Source organism: Podarcis muralis, chromosome 15 (genome assembly GCF_964188315.1).
Source record: "Podarcis muralis chromosome 15, rPodMur119.hap1.1, whole genome shotgun sequence".
Classification (NCBI taxonomy): Eukaryota; Metazoa; Chordata; class Lepidosauria; order Squamata; family Lacertidae; genus Podarcis; species Podarcis muralis.
In genome coordinates this window covers 10320879-10340691 of record NC_135669.1, presented here as the reverse complement: position 1 = coordinate 10340691, position 19813 = coordinate 10320879, and the positions used below count along the sequence as shown (strand labels likewise).

The 19813-nt window shown below is 45.0% G+C and overlaps 1 protein-coding gene and 1 long non-coding RNA gene across 3 annotated transcripts; both read left to right on the top strand.

Annotated features, from left to right (window-relative positions):
• Positions 1-275: 275 nt before the first annotated feature.
• Positions 276-909, top strand: LOC144325654 (uncharacterized). The gene is made up of 2 exons (XR_013390859.1): positions 276-380; positions 800-909. It is a non-coding gene; the product is annotated as an uncharacterized LOC144325654 (long non-coding RNA).
• Positions 910-2867: 1958 nt separating this feature from the next.
• LOC114585675 (transcription factor IIIB 50 kDa subunit-like) lies at positions 2868-18721 on the top strand. Of its 2 annotated transcripts, none has more exons than XM_077919814.1 (10): positions 2868-2899; positions 5616-5778; positions 5965-6024; positions 6701-7022; positions 7740-8527; positions 12599-12687; positions 13446-13492; positions 14065-14242; positions 16142-16274; positions 17054-18721. In XM_077919814.1, exons 2-5 carry the CDS (start codon positions 5625-5627, stop codon positions 8446-8448), a joined length of 1245 nt encoding a protein of 414 aa, XP_077775940.1. In that variant the 5' UTR covers positions 2868-2899; positions 5616-5624; the 3' UTR covers positions 8449-8527; positions 12599-12687; positions 13446-13492; positions 14065-14242; positions 16142-16274; positions 17054-18721. The 2 variants fall into 2 exon arrangements, with proteins under 2 accessions (XP_077775940.1, XP_077775939.1); XM_077919813.1 differs by having other exon boundaries at positions 13446-13921.
• The last annotated feature ends 1092 nt before the right edge of the window (positions 18722-19813 follow it).

Sequence of the window (19813 nt, the reverse complement as noted above, 5' to 3'; positions counted from 1 at the left end):
AAAAGAACCGTCGGCCTAGGTCGCGCCTCGGCCCGCCCAATCCGTAAGAGTGACGCGCCTGCCCGGGCTGCTCACCTTGTCCTGCCCGCCGCGTCCTCACGTGACTTTATCCCGCGAGCGTGGGCTCCAGTTGCAGCCTCTGGTTGGCACGCGGCGGACTTGCCAAAGGGGTGCGGCCGCTGCTGCAACAGCAACTGGTTTCGTGGGCAAACAGAACTCCCCGGCTTGCACAGCAACCTGCCTGGCCTTGTTTGCTCCGAGTCCCGGGCAAGGCGGCCTCGCCCCATCGTCCCAAAGCGGCTTTCGACCCCCCCCCTGGCGGCCAAAAAGATCATACACGATATAGCAGTGAACTGTAAGGGATACGCAGAGATCTAAATGTTGTTGTTGTTTAGTCGTTTAGTCGTGTCCGACTCTTCGTGACCCCATGGACCAGAGCACGCCAGGCACTCCTGTCTTCCACCGCCTCCTGCAGTTTGGTCAGGCTCATGTTTGTAGCTTCGAGAACACTATCCAACCATCTCATCCTCTGTCGTCCCCTTCTCCTTGTGCCCTCCATCTTTCCCAACATCAGGGTCTTTTCCAGGGAGACTTCTCTTCTCATGAGGTGGCCAAAGTATTGGAGCCTCAACTTCACGATCTGTCCTTCCAGTGAGCACTCAGGTCTGATTTCCTTAAGAATGGATGCGTTTGATCTTCTTGCAGTCCATGGGACTCTCAAGAGTCTCCTCCAGCACCATAATTCAAAAGCATCAATTCTTCGGCGATCAGCCTTCTTTATGGTCCAGCTCTCATAAAGAGAGACTATTATTTTCACGGCGCAGCAGCAGCATCCCATTTCGTGGATTTGTTTTTGATTCAGATTTGTCATGGCCAATGGCTCGTACAATAAAGTTATTTGGATCAGAATGGCTAGCTGGCTTATTTTGGCAAGAGCCACAATAATTTCCGACAAAACTAATGCTCAGGCCACAGTAAGCGGGTTTCTCTTAAGTTGCCACAGAATTTGTCCCTTCTTTCTCCAGACTTACGTGGCTGCTGTTCTGGGTTTGATTTCTTCTTGATGAGCCAGTTATTTTCATGAGGATTCTGTACTAGTTATGATTTTCGTTATTTTTATATAAGGCTACACAACCTGTGTCACCGTGGCTAGATCTGCAGAGTATGTCCCCCTGCCCTCCAAGATTTCAAGCATTGCTTAAATGAGAACGTTTTTGAATTTGTTGTATTCTGAATGCCCATCACTGCTGCACTCTCATAGATGCTGTGTGTAGCAGCATCTTAGAGCTTCAGCTGTATTTTGGAATTTTGGGGTCCCCTGCTGCAACAAAAATCAGATTTAAGCTGGTTAACACCTTTGTTCAATGGACAAATTTATAGAAATGTGATGTACGTAACAAATTTTAGGGAGAGCACCAAGTGTAAAGTAAGGGCGCCATCTGCTGGTTTGAGTTTTGCTCATCCATATTTTGTTCATAATAACGAAGAGAAGACTCCCTGGAGAAGACACTGATGCTGGGAAAGATGGAGGGCACAAGGAGAAGGGGGCGACAGAGGACGAGATGGTTGGATAGTGTTTTCGAGGTTACCAGCATGAGTTTGACCAAACTGCGGCAGGTAGTGGAGGACAGAGGTGCCTGGCGTGCTCTGGTCCATGGGGTCATGAAGAGTCGGACACGACTAAACGACTAAACAACAACAACAAAGCATTAAATTCCCTTGTGTGCAGTGCATGGCTCATAACTGTATATGGTGTGTGCATATGTAAATTTCTATAGTCCTCCATTCCTTTCTATGAGGGTTGCTGAAGGTTGAGGGCTTGTGCAAGTTAGCCTAGGAATGGAAGAGAGTGTCTTGTAATACTTCTCCTGGAGATGCCACAGGTCCCATAGCACAGATGTGCAATCACATCCCCACAGTAAAACTTTCAGGTTCCACTTGCTGTTGCAAGAATTGTTGTTTACCCATGTTTTAGGTTTACCAAATGGTTTAGGTTTTAGCTGTTTGACTGTTAATAAACATCAGTTCTCCCAAAGTGGAAGCATTTTGCTGCTAGGATTATTTTATCAGGTCTGGGAAATGTGGTGCCAGTTTCACAACCACAGCATGCGCAACTGCACAGCACTGAAGCTATTATCAAAGTGCTAAATGATTGGTCTGATTGTTCTATCCAGAATATGACAGTACTTCGACATAGCACTCTTGAAACACCCTAAAAGAATAGGGCAGAAACTTGCTCTCTGCTTCCCTAGAGGGCAAGACTAGATTTAAGTCACAGAAAGGTAGATTTTGGTTGAATCCAAATTAAGGCTACAACCTGAGTCAACATGGCTAGATTTGCAGAGTATGTCTCCAGTCCTACGTGTTGATATTAATATTTCCCCCTGTTACATAAGGAGCTGATGTCTCACCCACTCAAAAATCTACAAGCATTCCAAGGGGAACTTATTTTAAATGAAAAATGCAAAGGAAAGATCAGGAAAGATAGGGTGAAAATGAGGCAAAGGGAGGCTGCTAATAGACGATTTACTACAAAGATGGAAAAGGAAGTCTTCAGCTTTCCTGGTGTTGTTTTTTAACTTTTTTATTAAATTCCAAGAATAAACTCCGAGAAAAGGAGCTTAAAAGGCTGGAACTTCAGCTCATTCCCGGAGATCTGACAACCCCTCAGTCCAGACACAAATGCTCCGCCTCGCCATTTCTCTAACGCCCTCGAGCTGAGCGGCTCCGGCGGAACCTTTGTCCTGCGCTCCTTTGTTTCTTTCCGGAGGCCGTTTAGCGTTGGAGCGTGTCTGGGCCCGATTGCCCCGTTACCATGGGGATTGCCCGGAAGGAGCGTGCGCCCTCTTGAAAAAGCTCCCCCCGTTTTTTCCGGTGTTGCGAAAGCGGCGGCGAGAAGGTAAGTCAGCCCGCGTAAAGGGGGAAAGAGGCTCCTGGGTGGCTGTCTAGGAGCCAGGCCGGGTTTTTTGGGAGGGATATGGGATTTTTTTGGAGGGCATGCAACCCGCGAGTGGCGTGGCCAGAAACCCCCTTCCAACTACCGCTGATTCTGTGAGCACCGCCAGCAATCCTCCCCCTCACCATTGTCATGGATCATGGACTTAGGGGACTCAGAGTCCCATGGGGAGTTGGGAAGCAAAAGCCAAACCCCAATTTTTACATCACCATTATCGAAATCACACAAGTCAGTTTCCCCCCTCTTTTTTCTGTGTTCCCTAACCAGCCAGCAGTTCACATCTCTTCCCCTTCCCCGCACTCCAGGTTGCCCTGGCATTATTCACTTGCCTTTAGGAGCCTCTGGAAAAACAAAGGAGGAGCTTTCCACAACAACTTTGTCTTCGTGCCCTTTTTAAAAATTACGAAGCACTTGTTTAGCGAATGGCTGTGGGGCCAGTCTTGCCAGGCCACCAGAAAAGTGTTCGTGGTACTAGGTATACAGTGGTGCCTCGCAAGACGAAATTAATTCGTTCCGCAAGTTTTGTCGTCTTGCGATTTTTTCGTCTTGCGAAGCACGGTTTTCCATAGGAATGCATTGAAAATCAATCAATGCGTTCCTATGGAAACCGCCTTCAGACCAGGTCCGGGGACAGTCTGTCCCCCGGGGACCTCTTCTGAAGGCTGGGGGGGGCTTTTCTTCCCACCCCCAGCATTTTAAAAAAACCCGGGACAGCGGGGGACTTCTCCGGGGCGATTTTAAAATGCTGGCGGGCGGCAGCGGAGGCTTCGCTCCCGCCCGCCAGCATTTTAAAATCGCCCCGGACAGCGGAGAAGTCCTCTGCTGTCCCGGGGTTTTTAAAAAACCTCTCCGCCCCCCCGCCAGGCTTCAGAAGGCTGCTCCGAAGCCTGGCGGCGGGAGGAGGTCTCTCCGCCCCCCCGTCAGGCTTCGGAGCAGCCTTCCGAAGCCTGGCGGGGGGGGGGGACCTCCTCCCGCCGCCAGGCTTTGGAGCATCCTTCCGAAGCTTGGCGGCGGGAGGAGGTCTCTCTGCCCCCCTGCCAGGCTTCGGAGCATCCTTCCGAAGGCTGGCGGCGGGAGGAGGTCTCTCCGCCCCACCACCAGCCTTCGGAGGAGGTCCGAGGACAGTGGGGAAGACGCGCTGCGCTTCCCCGCTGTCCCGGAGATTTCCCTATGGGCTTTCGTCTTGCGAAGGAAGCCCATAGGGAAATTCGTTTTGCGAAGCGCCTCCGCGACGGAAAACCCTTTCGTCTAGCGGGTTTTCCGTCTTGCGAGGCGTTCGTCTTGCGGGGCACCACTGTATTCTTATCACCAAATTCTAATGGAAATGCTGGTGGTGCTTCAAATGTGAGAGGAAAAACCGCAAGCCCCACATCCTGGCTCCCTCCAGTTTTGGACAAACTGTGACACCCCACCTCACCCCCACCAATACAGTCATACCTCGGGTTGAAGTGGCTTCAGGTTAAGCATTTTTGTGTTGTGCGCTGTGGTGACCCGGAAGTAACGGAGCTCGTTACCTCCAGGTTTTGCCACTCGTGTATGCATAGATGCTCAAAATGAGGTCATTCGCGGAAGCGGAGAATTGCGACGTGCGGACGCGGGTTGCGTTCACTTCAGGATGCGAACGGGGCTCCGGAACGGATCCAGTTCGCATCCAGAGGTACCACTGTAGTCTTTAAATACAGTAGTTTCCAATGACAAGACAGGATCAGGCCCTATGTAATTTGAACTGAGTACTTTGAGAGCGTTTCCTTCCCTTCCAAATCAAAGCTGCATTCTATATACCAGAACTGAAGACAGAGCCCCTGCAAATCTCTGGTAGTCTTTGTAGCACTTTTCAGAAATGTAACACTGTACAAAATCCAAAGACTGATTTTGTGATGATACTTTTCAAATGTGAGAGTATGGTAGGCCTTCAAGCTAGGGGACACCTTGATTTTAAGGGAAATAAAAAGATTTTGTTTTCCTGTCTTCTCCATACTTTTTGTCCTATTATGTCTTCTAACATTACGGCAGTGACTGTGGTTTTCGAATAGAATTTGATATACTTTAATACTTAGTAAAATGATAAAAAATCAACAATTCTGTGGGTAATTCCAACTGGTTAGGTTGATACTATTCTTTGAACTGCCCTGAAACCCCCGGGTATAGGATGGTATATAAATTCTATTATTATTATTATTATTATTATTATTATTATTATTAATTAAATATAATTAATAATAATAATAATAATAATAATAATAATAATAATAATAATACAACCAATTTCATAGAGTTGTTGTAAGAATAAAAATTGGGTGGGGAGAGAACCATTATACCACCTTGAGCTCTTCAAAGGACAGGTGGGATATACGGTAAATGTAATACATGGAAGTACAGTGGTACCTCTGGTTACGTACTTAATTCGTTCTGGAGGTCCGTTCTTAACCTGAAACTGTTCTTAACCTGAAGCACTACTTTAGCTAATGGGGCCTCCTGCTGCCGCCACGCCGCTGCTGCACAATTGCTGTTCTCATCCTGAAGCAAAGTTCTTAACCCGAGGTACTATTTCTGGGTTAGCGGAGTCTGTAACCTGAAGCGTATGTAACATGAGGTACCACTGTAATTAAATAATTCCAAAATATCAGTGACCAGCTGTGGACTTGATTTATGCTTTCAGGCTGCTAAGATGTCAAGCCAAAAGAAGTGTCCAGACTGTGGCTCCTTGGAAATTGTAGAGGACTCTCATTATGCTCAGAACCAGCTGGTGTGCGCAGACTGTGGCTTCATTCTGACTGAAGGGCTTCTCACAACCACATATGCTGATGAAGAACATTTACAAGGTGAGGCAAAGAATAGCAAAATAGCTCAAAACTCTTTGTATCTTACAAAGACATAGGATTTGGGATACCACTTACAAGCAGTTCTCAAATATAGACAGGCCCTACACCATTCAACAGTTTAAAAATGGGTGCATGTTTGAGAGCTTGGACCAAAGTTTGGCTGATATCTGTGTTTTTATCTCATAGAAGTCACATATTCACGGAGTACTGGTCAGAATGAGCAAACGAGCCGTTGTGTACAACGAGGTACGTATTCTGCATTACTCCTTTGATGCTTTGTGGAAATTAATGTGCCTGTCATCCACAAGAGCTGCATTTTTTCACTTTCTAAAAGCCAAGAGAAATTTGCATTTTTAAAACAGTCTTACCTATTTGCTGTGGGGCCAACATCAAAACAACCTATTTTGGAGTTTTAGAGGTGCACAGAGTCCAGAGTTCAGTTTGATTGCCTGATCAAATCTCAGCTGAATCATTGACAGATTGGTTAAGCATGGACCAGTCTGTTTCCATTACCATTAAATGGCCATTATAATTGTGTGTATAGCTGCAAAAATTAAAAATCAATACATAACTAAAAGCCAAATTAAAATACAAATATTGAAACAGCAATACTAACAGCCATTCTCAATTAGAGCCCCCAAAGGCGTTCATTTAAAAAAGTTCTCTGTAGTATCCAAAAGAAGCCAAAGTAGGCTTGGTTTGGACACTCCAGTTACACTACCACAATCGAAAATATGTTGTCCATGATTGCCGCCCATCTAACCTCTGAAAGTGGGAGCATGTGAAACAGAGCCTCCACAGATTATCTTAGTATATGGGCAGCTTCATACAGGCAAAGACCTACCCTGCGGTTAGATTTCTCACTGATAAATGTGTATGTGGAAACATTTCTTAAGTACTGCTGTGGTATTTCCCCCCACAGGAGTCAAACGTGTTCGGGATCTCTGCAAAGTTCTGCGGCTTCCTTCTCTGTTTGAAGATACAGCCGTGTCCTATTACCAGCAGGCAATCAAACGTCCCTGCTTCAGTTTAGTCAGCTTGGAGAAGAAGGAGATGCTTGTGGGCTGTTGCGTCTTTGTGACCTGCCGCCAGCACAACTGGCCCCTGACCATGGGCACAGTCTGCCTGCTGCTCTATGGAGACAAGGAGTTGTTTGCAAAGACCTATCTACGCTTCCTGAAGGAACTGGCACTGGATGTGCCTACTCTCAGCTTGATGGATATGGTGAAAACCCACCTCAACAGGTATGTTGAAGTTCTTGTGCCCTTTCCTGGACAATACTTCTCATAGTTGGTGTGCAATTTCCATCATTCATAGACTGAATTTACAAGTGTGGTATATTGATTGGAAGGCCGATGAAACAGCAAGCTTCTTAAAGTTCAGCAGGGATCGGTGTGGTCAGTGCTTGGATGTAGGAACCCTGTGTGTGCTGTGTGCTTCCATCATGGAAGAAATGGGTATTTTCATATGTGCATGTATACTCCAACTCCCTGATTTCTGAGATTTCATCTGAGGCACTTCAGGCAGTTCCAGGCTTTTCTCTTTAGCCACAGGGGCAGCAAACTTCCTTTTTTAAACAAATAATTCTCAGAATTGTGAATTCTGCTCCTGCTACCAATCCCGTAATTGCTTGGAAATCCTTCCCATTATTATGTGATCCCATTTTTAAACTATTGTGGGCAAGAAGCCAACAAACAGAATTTTGTTGAGCACAAGTTAGGAAGAGTGTAAATTCAGCCCTGTCCATATAGTGCTGGTTAATGGAAGATGCTTGCCTTTTTGATTCAAGCTGCTCAGCTTGCCTTTTTGGTGTCCTTGGAAAATGCAGGGCCTTTTGCCCTTTGCCAGAATGCTTTGTTTTGCTCAAGTCCCTCTTTCACCTATTTGTCTTCTCCATCCTGCCACATCTCCCAACCCAAGGCAGTCTATCTAAATGGCTTGTTTGATTCTCATCTTTCCAGCTTCAAGATTTTCCAGAATTCACCCAGCGTCCCGACTAAGTTTGTGGAAGAAAAGGAGCAGCTGGTGGCAAGGACTGTCCAGATGGTGGAACTTGCCAGCGACACGTGGCTGGTGACCGGCCGGCACCCCATCCCCATAGTGACAGCAGCAGCCTTCCTGGCTTGGCAGTCTCTCCGGCCTGTCGATCGCCTCACATGCACCCTTTCTCAGTTCTGTAAGCTTGCTGGTATGGAGGCTCCCTGGCCAGCCCACCAGAGACTGAAGGAGCTGCATAACATCCTCCTGCAAATGGCTTCTCAGCTGGGCTGGTTGCGAGTGCTGAAAGTGGACCGTCGGAGCGTGGCAAAGTACATCGGTGACCTTCTGCGGCACCGCCGTGTGCTTCTACAGGCTGCCTTCCGCATCGTGGATACTACGGAAGACCGTGACCTAGAAGACTCAGCAGCTGCGCCACTGCAGCTAATTGATGAGAGCGCTGCAACAGTAGAAGAGGCCTCCCTTTCAGGAGAGAAGCAGAAGTTCAGCAAGCGGAAACCTTTGCTCCCACCCTGCGTCTTGAACCCCGCAAAGAGGCTACGAACTCCTCAGCTAAGCCTTGAAGATTCTGCTATCACTGGGGATGAGCCCATTTTAGACAGTGAGATAGAGCAGTATATCCGGACTCCAGAAGAAAAGGAGATGTGTAGCAAGGCTCAAGCGTGCCTGTGACCTCGAAGCTGCAAGTGATTCGACAGACTTGCAAGCAATAGCCTTCTGATACATATTTTGCTCTAGGAGGCTTAGTTTGGTAAGAATAAAGTATACATTTCCAAAGTTAATGCTAAATACATTACTTCTGGTAAATGAGCCATCATAACCACTAGAGGATTGTGAAAATTTGTGTCCTGGGATTTTTAGACTTGTCTACCTATGTACTGTCTGAAGCAAAGGGATTCATTGGTTGCAAGATGTGATTCCCTGCCCCCCGCCCCCCAGCTCTCCATCCCACTAAGAATCTCCCGCATCCTTCAGGCATGGCTCCTCCCACCCTACTGTGATAATAATTAAAGACAGGTTTGGGTGGCCTGGATAACTTTGGTTACTGGTGGGGACCACTAGTAACCAGTTGGCGAGGTTGTGTGATTGTTTTCCTTCAACTCTGACAAGAGGTATAGGAAGTGGCCACATTGCAGTGGTTTGCATGCTGTTTAGGACAGCTTTTGGTGTAAAGATTGGCGTATCTCTGGGTGAGAAGTAGTATCCACTCTTGAAGGTTTGGGTGGAGGCAGCCAGCCAGCCTGAGCAACAAATACCTCTTTGAGTTGGCCTTTGACTTGAATGAGTGTTTGTCTGGGCTACTTATGGTCCTCATAGTTAGGCATGAGAGAGTGGAAGAGAAGTGTGAAAATCTAATTGTAAGTTGTTTCAGACATGCATGCTTTAAACCTAGCTCCAGAAGAAAAAGTTGTGGCTTTGCAAGCATCTCTTTATAGAACATGGTATGGTGGTTCCTGAATATCATACCCGTGTCACAAGATAGGTGGTGAGTCAGTCACTCTGATTAATGGAGCTGCTTAGTTAATTTTTGTCCCTACATGCACACGGTGAGGAGAGAGCGAGCGGACGAGCGAGCGAGGCGCCTCGGTGGAGCTCCTGCTGCCAGGGGCAGTCTACCTGCCGGGGTGCAGGTCGCATGCGCGGAGGGAGGGAGGGAGGGGGCTGGTGGCAGGCGCTGCCCAGAGAGGCCTCCTAAATATGACCCGTTGCATCTGATGTTCGCTCCTTCTTTATTTAGGGAGTCATAACAGGACTTCTGAAGAAATGCGGATAAGGGTATGCTTTAATTTCAAAGGGAGAGAGGAAATATGCCAGAGTGTTGTGGTCAGTGTAGGGTTCATTACTTTGTCCAGTTCCAGTTGCTGCATTTTAAGGAGGAGATAGACAAACTAGAGCAGGAATCTTTCTGGCTGTGGGGGGCCAAAAACTTTGACGTGTGGGTGGGGCAACCAGCAAGTAAATCACATTCTGCCATTGTGACATCAAAATGTTGGCAAGTGGGTTGTCTTGACTACCTGCCAAGATAAATTGTGTAGGGTTCCAGGTTGGGGTTCCAGAGTGCAAGGGGCTTTGGCAGTGTTGTGCCTTGTAAGCCTCCCTGCATTGCTTCTTTCCTTCTCTTATGTCAGAGATCAAAAGGAGCTTCACGGAATTGCTTTCAAAGACCTTTGCAAGCCTTCAATGAGCTGCAGCTTGGACAGTAGGAGCGATGGTTGAATGGGAGCCTACTTTAATGGCATCCCTTATTGGGCAGGTGAGCGTGGCATCTCCAGATTGGCCTCATGGGCAAATGGGACTGGTGGGTCACGTTTGGTCTGTGAGCCGGAGGTTCTGCACCCCTGAACTACAGCATATTCCAAAGATGGTGAGGAGTCTGGAAACCAAGTCCTATGAGGAACAGTTGAAAAAGCTGGGCATGGTTATCTTGGAGAAGGAAAGGTTAAGAGGAGGCAGGAGAATAGTTCTCAAAGAACTGAAAGACTGTGATGCAGAAGGTGGAGCAGATTTGTTCTATGTTACTCCAGATGACAGATGTAAATGCAATGACTGAAAACTTTTAAATAAGATGGTTTTGACTTTACGTTAGGAGAAACTTCTTAAGTGTATGAGTAGTTCAAAGGCGGATCAGACTGCCTTGGGAAGTGGTGGGATCTCTTCCTATGAAGGTTTGTAAGCAATGGCTAGATGCCCATTTGCTTAGTAAGCTGTGTATTTGCAAGATTCCTGCACTGAATCCGTTGGGCATTGGGCTAGATGACATCCAAGGTCCCTTACTACACTATAGTTCTGTTTGAAGATGTTGACTTCCTGCTGACTAAATGGCATTTCCAGGTTCAGAGGCAATTTACCTATGTATGTCAGAGGCTCAAGGTCCACATGCCCAAACAGGTGTCAAACAGCATGCCGCATGAGAATTATTCATCTCAGCTGTTTATCTGACAGCAGCAAAAGCTAAGCTCTAAACAGGATGGATCATGGATTAAAAATGCCACTTTTAGTAAAGATTCCACTGTTGTCCATAGAGTTTACTGGGAGACCACAGGCGAGTCACACTCAGTCTAATCAATCACAAGGGTTGTTGTGAGAATGAAATGGGATGGGGAAATGAGAACTATGTATGTCACTCATACATAGTTATTTGAAGTAAGGGTGGGGCAAAAATGCAATAAGCAAACATTGCAAGCAGAGGCGGGATCAAACTTTTAAAAACACTTTATTAAAACTTGAAATAAACAGCCGTATAATGTGCTACAGCATAATATAAAGAGTTGGTGTGGTGTAAAGGTTAGTGTCACACTAGGACCTAGGAGACCAGGGTTCAAGTGAAGCTCACTGACTGACCTTGGCTCTCAGTCTAACATAGGGTTGTTATGGGGATTAAATGAGGAGGGGTAGAATCACGTATGCCATCTTGAGCTCGTTGGAGAAGAAAACTTGTAAAGTATCCTGTTGATACCTTTCCTGAGCAGAGCCCTGCTGGATCACGGTAGTTGGCATACTTAATTTTATTCCATTGTTGTAAACTTCTCTAACAACCTACTTTTAGCTAAAGGGAAGAATAAACATCTATTAAATAAAATAATTTGTATCCAGCTTTGGATAGCGGTTATCTCAATGCATCCAGGAAACATGCAAGCAGGGTGTGGAACTGACAGTTCTTCCTCAGTTTGCTGCCTTGTCAACTGATATTCAGTGGTATTAATGCTTGTGAACATGGAAGTTCCATTAAGTTGTCAAGGCGAGTAGCTGATACGAATTTAGTTAATTCCTTTATAGAGCCTCCTAAACTAGGCTCCATCTCCCAATCATGAATCCCCTAAACGTTGACATCTTTGTCTTCTCCTTAAATCTTGGTTTGCAAGAATTTCTTTTTCTAAGATGTGTGCTGCAACACATGCATTATTTTAAAACAAAATATGCTTGCTTCAGAACAGTTTGTTTTATATTTGTACAAATTATTCAGTAGGTTAATTGACTAAAACTCATGATCAGTTAAGTTTTCTTCAATAGGTTGATAGCTCTTGGGATTTCACACCTACCCAGTTATGCTTCACATTGTGCCATTTTATGTATAAGGTTTAAACCAGTGAGTAAGAATTTAAAAAAATCTGCTTAGCATTTATAGAGTTTAAATAGCCTTGTGTACATTTGAAGCACTTTATTAGTTTTACAGATGAAAATTGGGGCTTCAAGGTTTATGTCGGAATCTATCAATTAAGAGGTAGCTCACTAATCAACACCACACCCTTAACATGTGGACAGACAATGCAAAGATGCAATTCAGACCAGTTAATATTTTTTCATCTGAAGGCAGGGAGATCTGAAATTTGGATGAAACTGTTGCCAGATCTCAAGACTGGATGCTTATTTGTAAAACAGAAACACTTCCCTGTACTGAAAGAATTAGATGTCAATGAGATTATTTCTGACAGGCCTTTTCCCTGATGTGGTAGTACTGTGTGTGCTTTTTGTTTTTGTTTTTTAAGGGTAATCTTTTAGCCATGCAATAACTTCCTGTAGTTTGTCTAGAAATAATTTCACCATGCTATCCGCTGTTTTAGGAAATTGGGCCCAATGATGAGCTTTCAAAATGTGAATATAGAAAATCGCTCACTTGTGTTCTAGTGCTTTTCCCTCCTCTAGTTCTTCTCTTTTGTTTCCTTTCCTGTTTTGATATGTATGCTTTTAAGGCATGCAATTTTCTGAAAATATTGTCGGAAAATTCCATATTTGGGGAGAAATTGCATGCTTTTGTACATAAGCTGCTGTTTCTGTTCTAAAACTTTCCTGGTAATGACTTTCTCATTTTCTCTCTTTCTAGCTCTGTATCCTCTCCTGTATCCCGCTCCGTTCAAGACTGTTCGGCAGAATTTGTCTTGGTTCATGTGGTGCCTTTCAGGGAGTAAGAAGGTTAGTCACACTAAGATGGCATGCATCTTGGGTTTTAGTGCAGAAACAGTCTATTCTACAGAGTTCCTCTGACAGTTGATACCTTTTATTCAGATGTCTTCATGGCATAACCTTAAATGGACAAGGTCATGCTGTGGAGCTGTTATACCATAACTCATGAACTAGTAAGGCCTGCTGATGTTGCATGATACCAGAGCATAACAGCACAGATTAGGTGGAGCTGTTAAGCGATCATGGGACTGAGCTTAGTAGCAGAGCCTTTCCCGTCTCTTCCTGCAAAATTATATGAATATTTGGGGGAATCCATTGCCCTGAACAATGGATAAATTTACAGTACAAAATTAACCCTTTCCTGGGGGAGGCCCCAGAAAGCAATTCTGGAGAAACACTTGTTTTGTGAGGGTGCTTATAATTATTACATGATTGTAATCCCCTTTATTGAACCACGCTTCCAAGGACTTAACTGAGACCATGAAGCTATAGACAAAGTCTGTAAATATGTGACACATGACACATTTTATCTGGCTTTGAGGTCCTGTGACAGAAAAGATGAAATTGAAATTGCTGGCTAAATGCCACTAATATCAGTCTACAGACCTACCTGGCATTTTGCTTACATGGCGAACCTGACTCTGTTTAGCTTGAACTAAAAATTAACTACTTTATACGTAACACACCCTGAGACCTTGTGGGAAAAGGGTGGGTAGGAAATATTTAAGCCCCTGATGCTGAACTTTTGCTGTTCTTTATTTATACAGATGGTACAAGCGTCACTCCAAACCAGGAAAGAAGGAAAAAGAGAGAGGTGAGATTGAGGTGGATATCCAATTCATGAGGAGCAACATGACAGCCAGCATGTTTGATCTGTCCATGAAAGATAAGTCACAAGTCACGGACACCATTTGGCAAGCTGAAAGACAAGCTAAAGGGGAAACGAGGCAATGGATTGCCAGACACAGCTTCAGCTATTGTTCCTAGCATTAGTCACTCCCCGGCTGACAGCGAGGAAGAGTCAAATGAGAAAGAAAAGAAAAAATCAAAGTTCAAGACCTTATTCTCAAATGTTTTAAGAGTTGTGTAATTTACAAAGTGTGCTAAGTAGTAAAATGTGCCATTTCTTTAGAATGGTTAAAGCTGGACTTCTTGTATTATTTAAAGGCAGTGCTTGGAAGCTGTGAAGAAACAGAAGTGTCTTCATGATTGTGCCTAATAGTTGTAAATGAGTGGGATGCAGGTGGGTCTCAGTGGTCCCCAACCTCAGTGTCCTGCTGTTGTTAAGAGCCATCAGTTGATCTAGGGCTGGATTAGGTATTAGTATTTTCAGTAGTATTGGGACTTGTGCTTTCACTATTCTGATGCTGATTTCTTTCTTTTCAGAACCCTCCACAAATGAGGGTCACAGAAGAGGTCATAGCTCAGAGAAGAGCAGCACTGCGGACCTCCGAATCACAAAGGCATCCTTGAACCCTTTTGATGAAAACATCTCAGCAGAAGAGAAGCCAGAAAAAAACTCAGCTTCTGTGAAACCATCTCAGACCAAACGCGTCAAGCCCAGGTTAGTCTTGAGAAATGATCTTCTCAATGGAATTTTGAGATCTTGAGATGCTTTAAGGCTATTGCCACCCAGTGGTTTTCATTGTATGTCATAGAAAATATCTACTTTACAGGGTGAGTAAGAACTTTCCTCCTGATAGGGCAGGCATGCCCTGTGTAGGTTTCAGTTGATTAGTAACTCTGCAGGTAATTTGTAGGGTTTCTGTCTCTAGCCTTCTTGAAAGGAGAGAAATGGCAATGCATGCTGCCTTCAGAACAAAGGTGATCCACTTTCTTGCAAGGGGAGTGCAAAGAGAGCGAGTCAGTCCCTCTTAACTTAACTGAGAACCATGAAGCTATAGACAAAGTCTGTAAATATGTGACACATGACACACGTAATCTAGCTTTGAAGTCCTGTGACAGAAAAGGTGAAATTGAAATATAGGTAACTCACAATGCTTATTTTGCCTACGTGATTGCTGATTTGGGCCGGGGGGTGGGGTGGAGCAGAACAAACAAACAAATGGAGAGTGGAGGAAACATTACAGAGCAGCATCCTAGAGCCCTCGTGCTGCCTGCTGAAAACCAGATAAGCAAGACACCTGGTTCTGAGGGTTCCTGGCTTTACGCGATTTTGCTTTTATGTGCAATGGCCAGGAATGTAACTACTACATAAGATGCGAGTTAGCTGTAATTATATCTTCTGTTAGTACAGAAATAGGCAAACGGCCCTCCAGATGTTTTGGGATGACAGCTCCCATCATCCCTAGCTAACAGGACCAGTAGTCAGGGATGATGGGAGTTGTAGTCCCAAAACATCTGGAGGGCCGAGTTTGCCTATGCCTGTGCTAGTATGTCTGGGAATATTCACTTGGATGAGAAAACAAACTTTTTCTAGACATCTTGGGAAAATGCCCAACATACTGGTAGCATGCCAGCTACCAGGTTCTGATCACAGATCTGTGGAGACCCTCTGTTCCAGGAGGGACGTCCTTAGCATTTTAGAAATCTTTGCATGATGCTTCCAGAGTAACTATTTCTGAGAATCATGTGGTAATATGGATAAATTATTTCATAACAGCATGTTCTCCTTTTAAAAAATAGGCTACCGTATTTTTCGTCCTATAGGACGCACTTTTCCCCCTCCAAAAATGAAGGGGAAATGTGTGTGCGTCCTATGGGGCGAATGCAGGCTTTCGCTGAAGCCTGGAGAGCGAGGGGGGTCGTTGTGCACCGACCCCTCTCGTTCTCCAGGCTTCAGGAAGCTATCTGCTAGCCGTGGGAGACCCAGCTCTCCCAGGGCTAGCGGAGACCTTGCCGGCAGTCAGAAGCTTGGGGCGCGCTGAGCTCCGCACGCCCCAAGCTTCGGGATTAGCGCAGCGCTCCGCTAGCCTTGGAAGAGCCGCTCGGCTATCCCAAGGCTAGCGGAGACCTTGCTGGCACCCAGAAGCTTGGGGCGCGCTGAGCTCCGCACACCCCAAGCTTCGGGATTAGCGCAGTGCTCCGCTAGCCTTGGGAGAGCCGCGCGGCTATCCCAAGGCTAGCGGAGCCCTTGCTGGCACCCAGAAGCTTGGGGCGCGCTGAGCTCTGCACACCCCAAGCTTCGGGATTAACGCAGCGCTCAGCTAGCCATGGGAGAGCCGCGCGGCTCTCCCACGGCTAGCAGAGACCTTGTCGGCACCCAGAAGCTTGGGGCGCGCTGAACTCCGCACGCCCCAAGCTTCAGGATTAGCGCAGAGCACCTGGGGGGGGAAAAATAAATTCCGCCCCTTTATTTCCCCCCCAAAAAACTAGGTGCGTCCTATGGGCCGGTGCGTCCTATGGGGCGAAAAATACGGTATTTCTTCTCTTCCTCTTCCCCTTTACTTTTTTTTTTCTTTTTCGAAAATTGACTTTGCTGGCTAAATACCACTAATATCAGTCTACAGACCTACCAGGCATTTTGCTTACACGGAGAACCTGATTTGTCCAGGAGTGGAGATTGCAAATCATCTGCAAAAAAACAGAGCATAACATCAAAGATCTTGGATAACCAAAATGAAGCCGATATAAAGGTATTTTAAGACATACTATATTTTAAAACCTAATTGGGTGGTCTGTGCCCTGAGTTAGGAAGCTTGTAAATTTATTGGCGGGATTAGACAAACTGCAAAGGGGTATAGTCGTTTGGAGACAGAAATGTGTTCAAGTTTTCTAGTTGTACGATTCCCCCTGCCCCTGCTATCCTACCCATCTGGGCAATTTTCTGAGCCTTTTACTTACACAAGTTTAGATTTGTGAGTGGGTATGAATTCCCCAGGCTCAAAACTTGCTATCTTCACCAAAGGACTTTGGCCTGAAAGGGATTTTTGTTTTCAGATAAGCAAGGTTTAGTGATTTAGTGCCTCCAACTAATATTGCAAATGATCTGTTTGGTGTTTGAGCACAGAACCTGAATTATTATCACTTAACTGAAACAGCCACTACTGCTGCTGCTTTGTATTTATTTAGTACTTTTTGCATGTTATGAGGAGGGTCTTATCTTCACTTTTCCATGTTTATTACTGGGAAGAAATAGTTGAAGGCAGGTGTACAGAAACCTTGTATGCACATATGTCTGCATGCCATAAAAGTACTTACTGGCAAATCCTGAAATTCTAGTTTTTTGTGAATCTTCAGTAGCTTTTAAGATGCTTTGACAGATGACCTCTTTGCTCTGACATCATTCCTGGGATTCCCCAGTAATCCCTGAAACCAAAGGTTTCTATACCTTCCTCCTGACCCTTTGACGCCATCCTTGCAACAGTGCTTGATATCAAAATGACTTTAACCTGTTCATTCTTCCTTCCTAAAGAAATATGATCCTTCAGATCCCGCCTACGCTTATGGCCAGCTGACACACAGCGAGCTGATCCAGCTGGTCTTGAAGCAGAAAGATGTGATTGCAAAGCGAGATCAGCAGGTGCGGGAGCTGGAAGACTACATTGATAACTTGCTTGTCAGAGTGATGGAGGAAACACCTAACATTCTTCAAGCTCAAACCAACTAGGAGGAATAAGTAGGGCAGGCATAGGGAATCTGGCCCTCCCAATGTGCTTGGACTCCCATCCTCCTCACGGATGGCCATTGGGAGCCCAGAGGTATCTGGATGACCACATGTTTCTCAACCCTATAAGAGAGGCTTAGCACAAAGCTGTATGTGTGCAATGTCTCGCTGTGCCTGTTTTGGTTCCAGTTTCTCTATCTGTATGAACAGTTTCTGAAGTCAGACGACACTTTCCTCAGTTACAAAAGATTCTGTTTATGCTGCTGCATAAATTGCTGGAAGATGCGAATAGTCAGAATTACTGCAATATGATTTCTGCTGCAGACTAAAACAACTGGAGACTTTTTCTGATTTTATTTTTTATGGATCTTAGTCCTGGGTTGAAGATTGAATTCTTAATTTCAGTATCTCCATCTGCCCCTGAATTTTTAAAGGGTAACTTTACATCGTGGTCCCTTACTCTGGATGGGGCACTAGCCCAGTATATGAGTTTAAAGTTTCCAAAGGATTAACTTTTGTAGGTTTCCTAATAAAACAATACATCCACCATCACTAGGCATTTGGGGTGAAATCCATATTGACCATTGTATGGGAAATTGAACTATTTGAAGATAGCAACTATAAGGCAGAGCATGGCTTTTTGCAAGCTGAAGCTTGTATATGCACTTTTGGCTTCCAGTCAGATCAACTGTGATTAAAAAAGTATATTGTTGAAAATCTGAGCTACAAATGCAGGCAGCCAAACAGCAATCAAAGTGATGTCTGAAGATGTGGACAGATTAATTTTCATGCTTTTGACTGTAGCCATTCTTCATTTTCTGCCTATGCACTTTCAAGAGGGAAGAGCTTGGCACTGAATCTCTTCAGCCCTCCCTTTGTATTCAGTCACAACACTGGATTATAAACTTGTCCCAAAGTACAGTGGACATTTGTGTTTAATACGTATTCAGTAGGAATGGATCTAGTAAGAAATAGTGTTGACCGTTTTAATAGAAATAGTACAGGACCAGCTTCCAGCAGATTGTGACAATCTTCTAGTTTATAACCTGACCTAAAATTTCCAGGGACCACAGGGCTGTAGCTGGCAACACAATGTGCCACATGCAAGAGGGAGTATTCTCACTGGGCCCAAATCAGCTGACCATTCTTCATATAAAGGTCTGCTCAGTTGTATACATTTTGATGAGATTTGGGCAATACACAGCAAGGATACCTTGCAATCTGTGCCTTCTAATGGGTACCTGTGACTTACGCAATCCTGACATCGAAATGCTGAATTTTGTGAAAAGTGTGGTACACTGTGAGGGATATTTCCCCTTGTGCAAACATTTGCTCAGTGCTTAATGTTGAAGGATCTGAATGTATATATTCTACCTTGTTACTCTTGGTACTTAATCCCATTGGGTTTTTGTTTTTTTTACGAAGACCTTCATCCTTGTGAAATGTTAAAAATAAAGTTATTTAAACTTGTGAGAACACTTGTGTTTCTTTGCGTATCTTCACAACCTTTAAGTGAAGAATGCTGTATGTATAATTCACATTATTGCACGCTATATCAGAATGGTTCCTAGGTCCATACTGATAGAAACGATTCTCTGCTGTACGAGGAATGGATTTCATCATGGTAATTCCAAAGTGTGAAAGAAAAAGGGCTTCATATGCAACTGGAACTTCTATTGTGAGAGCTGTTTGTACATGAAGCCTTACGGGTTATAAGAAGCAGGCATTCCTCACACCAGAGCCAGAGCTGCCCGTGCACTTCTTTTTTTAAACCACAAATCCAGGACTTTTGGTTTAAAATGTAAAAACCCACCCCGCCCTGGATGGCCATGTAGGACCCCCAAAAGAGGACATATGTCAATCCTAGCATAGATCCCTTGTACCTTAGGACCTGATGTGATCAAATGTTTCGCCAATAAAGACCTAAACTTCCAATTGCTTGTCCTCATTGGGGCTAGGTGCGCTCAAGGTGCAGCATGATTCAAAATGGTCCACTACATTCAACATCTATCTTGCAGCAGCATAATGTTTACCTTTCCCTGAATGGCTTGGCAGATACTTCCATTGCCTGGTGAGGTGAGTAGGAATTGAACTGAAGAGACCTTTGCCCTGCTGTGGGGCATCCCATAATTGTGGCATCAAAACTAAGCAGGCTAGGGTAGCCCTGTGTGCTGCATTAGAGAGGACAATCCTCTATTTGAAGGTTGTACGTTCCAAGCATGGATTAAAGATAATGAACCACAAGGGAGAGCAGAGGCCTTGTATTTGCCAGCACCAGTTAATACTTGGACAGCAGCTACACAACTCACCTGATCTGTCCTCCTCACTATAGGAAGATGCAGAGGAGTTTTTTTCAGCCAGAACTCACAGGAACTCAGTTCCAGCACCTCTCAGGTGAGCACCATTGCATTATAAGAGAACAAGGGAGGAGTTCATGGTGAGTTCCAGCACCTCATTTTCTAGAAAAATAGCACTGGGAATCATAGCTGTCAACCTTCCCTTATTTGGTGAGAAACTCCCTTATTCCAGCGCTATTTCCCGCTGCTGTCCCAGATTGTTGATATCCTG

Excerpts from the sequence above, each read along its gene's own strand:
- LOC114585675 (XM_077919814.1), top strand. The coding sequence starts at position 5,625 with ATGTCAAGCCAAAAGAAGTGTCCAGACTGTGGCTCCTTGGAAATTGTA. Across the intron at positions 5,779-5,964 it reads TGATGAAGAACATTTACAAG|AAGTCACATATTCACGGAGT; the intron begins GTGAGGCAAAGA and ends TTTATCTCATAG. Across the intron at positions 6,025-6,700 it reads GAGCCGTTGTGTACAACGAG|GAGTCAAACGTGTTCGGGAT; the intron begins GTACGTATTCTG and ends TTCCCCCCACAG.